Source organism: Sinocyclocheilus grahami, unplaced genomic scaffold, assembly GCF_001515645.1.
Source record: "Sinocyclocheilus grahami isolate Dianchi unplaced genomic scaffold, SAMN03320097.WGS_v1.1 scaffold2515.1, whole genome shotgun sequence".
In the NCBI taxonomy this organism is placed as follows: Eukaryota; Metazoa; Chordata; class Actinopteri; order Cypriniformes; family Cyprinidae; genus Sinocyclocheilus; species Sinocyclocheilus grahami.
In genome coordinates this window covers 6,547-16,980 of record NW_015507694.1, presented here as the reverse complement: position 1 = coordinate 16,980, position 10,434 = coordinate 6,547, and the positions used below count along the sequence as shown (strand labels likewise).

The following is a 10,434-nucleotide window of genomic DNA, read 5'->3' as shown; positions in this document are numbered from 1 at the left end:
ACTTTCCGTACCCACTGTATATATATATATATATATATAATGCAATTTTAACCTTTAACTTCTTCTTTAATTACTTTCAATGTGATTTGAGTTGTCATTTGTTTCATTAGAACTATATAATGACAATAATAATAGGCTAATTAGTATCCTCAATTAAGTTGCGGCAGCAGTATGTTAAGTTCTTCACGCTAATAGTTTTGTCTGTCTGGATTCCAACTAGCAGCTCCCTTGAATATTTATAATAAAAAACCGCCATCTATACTAACAGAAATTATGATGAAATTATCAACCTCTACAATTCAAAACCCCGACAACTATGAGTGGTTTGGAACAGACATCAGTCATTCTAGGTAAGCTATTATGGGTAATTTGTTTAGTATGGCCCACCGTGGCATGGCAATTTGCGTTAAGCGTTAAGCAATGTTGCCAATCACAGACATATCTGTTGATTTCGAACACAATCAAAACGCCATTGTTTAGTGCTGAGTTCTGCACGCTCGCGAATCCTCTCATTATAACAAAGAACAGATTCATTAATTATAACAGAACTTTGTGAGATTGCCATGAACTGAAGGTAGTGACAGCTTTTTAGTGATTATAAAGGGAGCGCTTTTTGTGTGCTTTCTAGGCTATAGTCTATATAATCCATTCATCATTTTTCATTCATAAGGGCTTATTTTTAGTGGTGCAAACTTAGTTTTAGAGGACCAACTGGAACAAGTTACAAACTGTGCAGTTTCGCAAGCTCACAAGATCCACATCTGGAATGCATCTTGCAATCCGTCTCAAATGTGTTTTGGACCAGTCCATCATATGTTCTTTCTTTCTTTTAATTGAGACGGGTGATGCGAATTATCCACTTTCTGTATGCGCCACTGGTTCTGATGAGGAAAAATGTGAACTGTAAGATATAAACTCAAAATTGCAAGAAGAAAAGTATCTCAAAATTATGAGATAAAAAGTCACAATCGCTTTTTTTTTTTATATTCCTCGTCCATGACGGAAATAAGCTTCCATACAATAAGCTCGCTGGGATTGTGTTTTCAGAAATGACCTCGTCTGACAGCGAAAGTGAAAAAGACCAGCAAAAAGCAAAGTCTGGTAAGATCCAAAAACTCCGTTTCTCAGTTTGAGCTAAAAGTGATCTTACCATTCAAACATTTGTATCAGATGTATGTATGTTTATGAATATTTGTTGATAAATGTCATGGGCTCACCTTGTTTCTCAGTCACAATCTCTGTGTGATTTCAGATTTTCCTGTAGTAGTTTCTGTGGGTTTGCTCCTGCTGGCTCTGGTTATAGTGTTAATCTTACTCAAACTGAAACACAACAAACATGGTGAGACACAAACACACTACTGCACATTTAGAAAATATGAGCTTGTCTCCCTCTGCGGGTCAAAAATACTCACAGTTAAAATAATCTCTTATTTTCTGCATCTCAGATGTTGCTCTTGTTCACACAGGCTTAATTTCCTCAACAGACAGAAGACAGACAGGGGATCATGAAACGGTGAGTTTCAGAACTGTAATCTACATCTCAATATGTGAAATGTCTAAGCTGATACTCTGTGCTTCATGTTTTGGAGATTTCACTTCTTACAGACTCAAGAAGACATTCAAGACGCCAGAGACCATTCAGATTCTGAATCAAACCATCTCTATTCGACAGTCCAGTTACGCACAAACCCCTCTGATTCAGATAATCTACTTTACTCCACAGTACAGTCACCCACAATCCCCTCTGATGGGCTCCTGTACGCTTCTGTCAGTTTCCAGAAGCATGAAGAGTCTCTCAGTGACGCTACAGTCAGATTCAGTAAAGAGGAGATTCACTGTGATTACGCATCTGTCAGTCGCAACATCTCGCCAAATTAATATCACCACTGGATTTTTGTTTTTATATACAACTTGAATTGTGTCAGTCACTGAGCAAAATGACTGAATGACACAATCGTTCAATTTCATCGAGCAAGTTATTGAGCAGTCAGCGACACCGACAGGTCAGTGTTGGGAAAAACCTGAAATGTTTCTCTGTGACTGAAGAAAACATCACCCCTTACCCCTTGTTTACACTGCACAGGTCTGCGGCATGTTACGGCTCCAGCAAGGTTTTGTTTCGTCCTTCACGCAGTTAACTCACACCAGGAGCATTTCATTACTGTTGGATGCGTTATCCGTCAAAAATAGACTAGGCGCCTATCTTTAGCGAAGCAGCGTGTAGAGCAACTTCTGGGACGCTTCATAAGGGCTTTTTACACAGCACACTTCTGCGGTGTGTTACGGCTCCAACATGGCCACGGGAGCTGATCGCAGCCATTGAAATTTAAGGTTGAATCAAGTAGATGAAGCCAGGATTAAGCCAACGTGAAAAAGGTCTTTCGCCAGCATCTTAAACTAGCATATTTTTGGACATTACATGTGTTTTGCCTACTTATTTAATGACACCTGATTAACTTTTTTTCTTAAATCAATCCCAATAATATACTCTTAGAAGAAAAGAAGAAAATATTCTATATAGAATATTTTATGGATTTATTCATTTAGTTAGTTTTAATTCACTTTACTTGCATTTTATTAAATTTAATTAAACAGATTGTAAACATATCACCAGAAAAATAAATACATAAACAAACATTAAAGTATTATGCCATACATCAAGTTATTTATCCTTACAGAGAAGCTTTCTGGCATAAAGTGTTGTTTAAAATTGAGTCAAGAATCCTATTGTTCTATATAGAACCCCATGCAACCTTTTTCTCTGAATCTTATCTTATGTTGAATATTCATATTATTCAAATAAATAATGACTTAGTTAACATGTCCCCTTTTACGGGTGAGTTTTAATAAAGTTTTGTAAAGTGGTGAATGAGTGTTGCACGAGTTGATATTCAGACATCATAGTCATCCAGGTTTTATCTGAATATTTTAAGCAGTGAAGAAAGAAACAGAAACATTTGTTTGGAAATCCCATATTATGACAACTGAATACAAATGTACTGAGAGATACATACAAACAATAGGTGTTTTATATCTATCTATTTTTTGTATTTTAATGGCTTATCTCCTGCCAATGGAAAAATAAAATTATTTACAGCATTAAAATGAAAGAATTAACAAGGGTAAATGAGATTTTATGATTACAAATTACACCTCTGATTATGATTTATAGGTTGAAGAACTAGGATAATAAGCAGAAAGAATAAAGCTTGTATTTTATATAAGCATGCATTCATAATGGTCCATTTTTAAAATGCAGATAAACAACAGCAGAAGTGTGGTTTACCCATGAACCTGTAGTTAATGGATACATTGATGTATGCTCTTTTTTACTTTATTTTACATTTTAAAATTAAATTCTTTAAAAATACATTTTGAATTATTTGAATCATTTTTATTTTCAGTTTTTAGTCATTATGAATCTATTTGGATTATTTGATGATATTTTAATTCCTTTTATGTAAAGCACGTTGAATACCTTTGTGAATGAAACTTGCCTTACCCAGAATTGTGTGTACTTTTGTTTGTGGTTTCTGAGAATGAAGGCACATCACAACCTGATCATCAGTCTAATGTGAAGAGCTTCACTAAACGACAGATTCATTTACAATACCGTTTGATTGGACACACAACTAGCATCAAAGGTTTATAAAGGTTATATATTAAGCATGTAGTTAGACAATCATATTTATTTTGCATCCAAACTACGTGAATCTTCTTTTTCTTCTTCTTCCTCCTCCTCCTCCTCTTCTTCTTCTGTCACTTGCTTTAAGATTGTTAACCGACCTTCACCTGTTATATAACCCAGTCTTGTAATTGCTGCAGCTGCTAAAACTATAACTGCAGTAACTATTAGCATTCCAGCCCAACTAGAAAAAAAGCCTTCAGTGCTCTGTGCTGTAATCTTACCCAGAATTGTGTGTACTTTTGTTTGTGGTTTCTGAGAATGAAGGCACATCACAACCTGATCATCAGTCTAATGTGAAGAGCTTCACTAAACGACAGATTCATTTACAATACCGTTTGATTAGACACACAACTAGCATCAAAGGTTTATAAAGGTTATATATTAAGCATGTAGTTAGACAATCATATTTATTTTGTATCCAAACTACGTGAATCTTCTTCTTCTTCTTCTTCCTCCTCCTCCTCCTCTTCTTCTTCTTCCTCCTCCTCCTCCTCATCTTCTTCCTCCTCCTCTTCTTCTTCTTCCTCCTCCTCCTCCTCTTCTTCTTCTGTCACTTGCTTTAAGATTGTTAACCGACCTTCACCTGTTATATAACCCAGTCTTGTAATTGCTGCAGCTGCTAAAACTATAACTGCAGTAACTATTAGCATTCCAGCCCAACTAGAAAAAAAGCCTTCAGGAACTGTCTGCGGCATGTTGAAGTGCTCTGTGCTGTAACAGTGCCCTCTGTTGTTTCGCAGCATTCGCTCCATCTCCTCTAGCAGCTCTGTGACCTGATCTGTGTTTCGTCTGTCTCTGTTGTTGAACGAGTGATATCTGCCATCACACTGGTCGATCAGACGCTGGAGATCAGGACTTCGTCTGATGTGATCTTCCACAGATTCACCGTTCAGATGATCAGCGTGAGTGAAGAGGATGAAGGTGTAATTCACAGCATCTTCTCCAAAGTTGTTCTGAATCCACGTCACAAAGTTCCTCTCGTCTTCTGTGAGTTTCACATCCAGCCTGATGACCAGCAGAATCACATGAGGACCAGGAGCAGACGTAAGAGCACCGTTCTTTATCTCATTCATCAGATCCTCGTCACTGACTGCTGGGTTAAACAGTCCTGGAGTGTCGACTGCTGTGATGGTTCTTTGGCCCACAGCTGCTTTTTTACTCATACAAACTGAAGTAACAGCATTCTCGCTAAATATACTTTCACCCAGGATTGTGTTTCCAGTTGCACTCTTGCCTGATCCAGTTTTTCCCAGCAGCAAAAGCCTCAGATCTGCAGGTCAGAGAGAAGGTAACACTGATGAGGGGTGTCCAGTCCTGCTGCTATAAGGCCACCTTCCAGCAGAGTTAACTCCAAGCCTAATTAAACACACCTGAACCAGCTGATCAAAGTCTTCTGGATCATTTGAAAACGTCAGTGTGTTGGAGCAGGACTCTGCAGGACTGTGGTCCTCGAGGAACTGAGGTTTGCAGCCCTGCCCTAAATTCTCTGTGTGTACAAAACACAACTCGCTCCTGAAACTGCTGACACTGTGGTAACCATAGCAACATTCTGGCATCTTGGCATCATGGTCGGTATCCTCTATTCTGAACCAAGTAATATTACAGTGACAATAGACTTATGTTGAGCAATTGTAATAAAGCACATTCAGTGGGGACATATGTTGTTTATCCTTGTAAGGCTGCTTCACAGAGCTTACTCGTCCATGTCGTATTATAATAAGTGTTACTATTTTCAGTTAACCACTTGAAAAGTTGATCATATTTTTGATGCTCAGTCAAAGTAGCCAAAAAAGATAGTTAATACAGTAACTAATTACATTTACTCAAATACTGTACACCACTGTTCACTGTTGATAATGACCAGATCAACACAACAATCCCTGCAGTACTGCCTGCTGTTATATCTTTGGATCTGATACTTTTTTAAAGACGGTATAAAAGGAAATACATATAAATAAATAAATAAATGTAGGATAGTTAATACAGTAACTAATTACATTTACTCAAATACTGTACACCACTGTTCACTGTTGATAATGACCAGATCAACACAATCCCTGCAGTACTGCCTGCTGTTATATCTTTGGATCTGATACTTTTTTAAAGACGGTATAAAAGGAAATACATATAAATAAATAAATAAATAAATAAATAAATGTACGGGGAAAAACACACAAAAACAGATATGCACTAACCTTGTTCATAAGCTTTCTTTAATTCATCAATCAGATATATGACTTTGCTTTCTAACTCCAGATTCTTCTGACTCAAAGAGTCAAAGTTTCTCTGTAACTGGTCTTTTTCATCAGTGAGATCTTTGATTCTGGTCTCCAGCTCCAGATTCTTCTGAGTCAAAGAGTTGAAATTGTTCTGCAGTTTATCTCTTTCAGTAATTAGATCAGTGTAACTGACAATCCCTGCAGTACTGCCTGCTGTTATATCTTTGGATCTGATACTTTTTTAAAGACGGTATAAAAGGAAATACATATAAATAAATAAATAAATGTAGGGGGAAAAACACACAAAAACAGATATGCACTAACCTTGTTCATAAGCTTTCTTTAATTCATCAATCAGATATATGACTTTGCTTTCTAACTCCAGATTCTTCTGACTCAAAGAGTCAAAGTTTCTCTGTAACTGGTCTTTTTCATCAGTGAGATCTTTGATTCTGGTCTCCAGCTCCAGATTCTTCTGAGTCAAAGAGTTGAAATTGTTCTGCAGTTTATCTCTTTCAGTAATTAGATCAGTGTAACTGTCCTGTAAGTCGTTGATAGTTTTATTTAACTCCTCAACTGTGTTCCTGTAACTCTGCAGGTCTTTCTCTCTTTTGATGATGAAGACCAGAAGAACACAAATGAGCCCGCGACTCAGTGTCACCAGCCATCTACTTCCTCCTGACAAACAGGGAGAAAACACACAAATATCAATTATTAACTGTTCACTGCATATTACAGTGTTTGCATAATTATTATGAAAGTCAATATTCTGAGAATACTAATATCTTTTGAAGCCCATTTTAAAATTTCCAAACCACATTAATCTTGATAACTAAGATTAACTTTGTATACAATCATTTATAAGTGATATGTAGTTGCTAATGAAGGCTGGAAGTGAAAACACCTTTCCTTCAGTGGCTCGGAAAAGGTCCAGTGTGGTATATTTCTTTGCTCTTGGCTGACATGTGGCATTGCTATGGCCTGCTTTTGGCCCAGATCTGGCAAACAGGAGCAGTCCGCCCAAGTGCCATCATTACACATATGCCAGATGTGGGCCGGATCTGGGCCGACACTATGTTGCTATCTGTCTCCAGTGCTACCATTGTCCAGGGCCCATATTTATCAAACTTCTGAGAATTATTCACAAGAGCACTGCTAAAAATTGACTTAAAGGTGTCATCGGATGCGAAATGCACTTTTACATGTTATTTGAACTGAAATGTGTGTTGGCAGTGTGTGTACACAACCACCCTATAATAATAAAAGTTTTTTATAATCTCCTAAAATCATTATCCCTTTCTCAAATCGAGCCGTTCTCAGATTCCTGTCTGTGTGACGTCACACAGACCCAGGCCCCTCCTACGGTTGTTGATTGACAGTGGCGTCAGTCTTTGGTTTTATCACAGCTCCGCCCTGAGTGAGCTGTCATCAGTCCGCCATTGTTACACCGCCGGAGCAGATGTAGACAAGAATGGCTCCTAAGCGATTGAGGTGTTCTGTTGTTGATATAATAATGAACACAGCAGTCGTCATTTACTCCCGACATCTGAGCCGCTGAAGACGCAGTGGAATACATTTGTTTTTGAAGGGAATTGGCCCCTAGATCTAACTAAATACTCTATGTTCGCACAAATCATTCGTGATCCAGCTTCATCTACAGAAGAAGTGAGTATAAGGTTTTTTTTTATGAATTTTTGCAAATCGCCTTTCCTAATAATGTGCTAATTAGCAAGTTCCGCGGCTAAAGTTTACAGTCTCTCAGAGAACAGCGCGTCACCCTACTGAAGAGAGGGGCGGGGTCAGCAGGGCTCATTTGCATTTAAAGGAACATGCAACAAAATGTCTTGCTCTGAAAAGAGCTGTTTTTGACAGGGTAAAAAAGGTGTTTTTTACACTATCATTGAGAAATTTTAACCAAAGTATATTATAGACTTTTCAAGACCCTAAAGAATCATATCAACTTGTGGAAAATGGGCATCCGATGACCCCTTTAAAGAGTAACAAAAATTCTTGACTCAAAGCTGCTCTTAAAAGGTAGTTATTCAGCATCTCAGTTGCAATTTAAGTGAAGTGTAGGACTAAATCTTGAGTATCAGTCTTAAGCCCGAGACACACTGCATGATTTTCAACAATTCAACACACATTTGACAATAAAGAATTTTTAAGAGAACACATTATGATATACACATTGGAAATTAACGATAAACACGTTTTGTCTTAATTACAAATTGTAAACCGGTGTGCTGTTAACTGACCTGCCTATGCCGATAGTCAGAGATATCACCTGTTGCTGATGCCTTTATTGATAGCAAGATGATGATGATTACTATTATTAATATCTATCAAAAATGGACTATAGGCAGCTATCTTTAGCGATGCAGCGTGGAGAACCGCTTCTGGGACGCTTCAGATGCGGCTGGTATAAATACAAGCATTGACTAGATTGGACACGATCAGCTCTGGTGACTGTGTTGGAGCTTTAGAAAAACTGGGCTGCAGACATGTGCAGTGTAAGAGGTAAGATATTATTCATTATACAGATAGCTTCACTTATTATAACGGGAGTGCTTTTAAACTGCATAATGCTCGCGCTAGACTGAAGTCATGTTCTTTGGTAATGTAAATGTTCTCTGCTCCTTTTCTGTAGCTGATTTTTGAATAGCAGAGATAATGTAAGCATTATAATTAGTAACTTACGATTTTGATATTAAATTGTTATCATGTTAAATACAAATTCAGTCATATTTTTGCATTAGACTGCTTTTAGCCTTATGCTGGTGTTGGTTCACTTTCCGGCAATCAAACTAAGCAAGCAAATAATTATATAAATCAGTGTTCTCACAGGCTGACGATGGGACGATGGGACATTTGAGCATATTGCCCCACACTACTATGTAGCCTAGGTTTTATGATATAACCAGCCACCATGGATTTCAAAAGAAAACCGAACTGGTGGGAGGAAGAAGCGCTATTGCTTGCTAAATTAGTTGAACAGCGGAAACATGTTATAAAAGGCAAGCATAGTGTGTGTGTGTGTGTGTGTGTGTGTGTGTGTGTGTAGCACAACTGTTCACCATCGATATCTGATTTTATGTTTACAGTTATGTTGACATTTAGGGAAAAAGGGCAATAGTTTTATTAAAAGTGCTCACCGGATTGTGTTCTGATTAAACGTTCTTCTCGGATTCTTTCATAAGAGAATGACAGCATTATGTCAGATGAATTTCGTCTTTGTAGAATCATTTCTCCATGTACACAAGTTGTTTTCTTTGTTTGTTGGACATCAGGATTAAAACATTCATTTTGTGGTATTAACAGAGCTTGTGTTATTCTTTCATCCATTGGACTCTTTGTTTCAAAATTCTCACAAACTATTTTTGCTTGCTCTTGTCTCTCTCTCTTTTTCCTTGTACTATTCTTCTTCTTGTCTTGTGTCTAGTGTTGCAGTTCATTGGACAATTAAGTGATTAATTAAGTGCTGATTGAGCGTTAGTGACGGACACATGCTGTTAACTTACCTCCGGCCACAGCTTTAGATGAAATCAACTGAAATAAAAGCAGAGGATGATTAAACAGCTCCACAAACAGCATCACCAGCTTCACACATTACTAACCAGACTGACTTTAATTCTGTCAGACGACTACAGAAGATGGTATTGAGAATTACAGAGGTTTAGATGATGAGGTTAGTGACTGGTTTATTTTAGCTGGATTCTTGAACCTTGATAACTTATGTTACTTTTTTCCTCACTCCTGTAACTGGTTATAAAACACATTCATTGTCCATCACCAAAAATTAATACATACTGTAATCTCAAAAAAAGTAACATACACAATGTAAAACACGGCCTTTCATTCATCGTCATTTCAAGTTGTAGGGATTTTCTATTTCATAGATATTTACATGGTGGAATTTCTTTGTGTCTTCTCATATGTGTCCCTGCAGCACAAAAGCAGTGTTAAGTCGCTGGGGGATATTTGTAGCAATAGACAACAATACATTGTATGGGTCAAAATTATCCATTTTTCTTTTATCTCAAATGTTCCATGAAGATATTTTGTAAATTTCCTACTGTAAATATATCAAAACTTAATGTTTGATTAGTAATATGCATTGCTAAGAACTTCATTTGGACAACTTTAAAGATGATTTTCTCAATTTATTTTTATGCACCCTCAGATTCCAGATTTTCAAATAGTTGTATCTCGACCAAACATCAGTGGAAAGTTTATTTATTCAGCTTTCAGATGATGTATAAATCTCAATAAAAAAATAAATAAATTGACCCTTATGACTGTTTTTGTGCTCCAGGGTCACATATAGTCTTTAATAGAGATACAACTTGAAACCAACACAATATATATATATATATTTTTTGCAAGGAAATTATATGCTGTAAAACAGGAAATATTTTTTGCAGTAATTTTCTCCAGCAAATAAATAAATAATAAAGCTTGATGTTGCAATGCATGATGGGTACCATATTTGCATAAAACTTATAGTCTCCCAGCATGTATTGCAACATG

General features: G+C 37.0%; 1 protein-coding gene across 1 annotated transcript in view; it reads left to right on the top strand.

Moving 5' to 3' along the window:
* Positions 1 to 2,440, top strand: part of LOC107575221 (CMRF35-like molecule 8) — a 5,490-nt gene extending 3,050 nt beyond the window's left edge. The window contains exons 5-8 of the mRNA XM_016261626.1: positions 1,048 to 1,101; positions 1,253 to 1,339; positions 1,467 to 1,513; positions 1,606 to 2,440. Of these exons, the coding sequence (XP_016117112.1) occupies positions 1,048 to 1,101; positions 1,253 to 1,339; positions 1,467 to 1,513; positions 1,606 to 1,878 (461 nt within the window). The 3' untranslated portion in view covers positions 1,879 to 2,440. The remainder of the gene's footprint in view (positions 1 to 1,047; positions 1,102 to 1,252; positions 1,340 to 1,466; positions 1,514 to 1,605) is intronic.
* Positions 2,441 to 10,434: the final 7,994 nt, after the last annotated feature.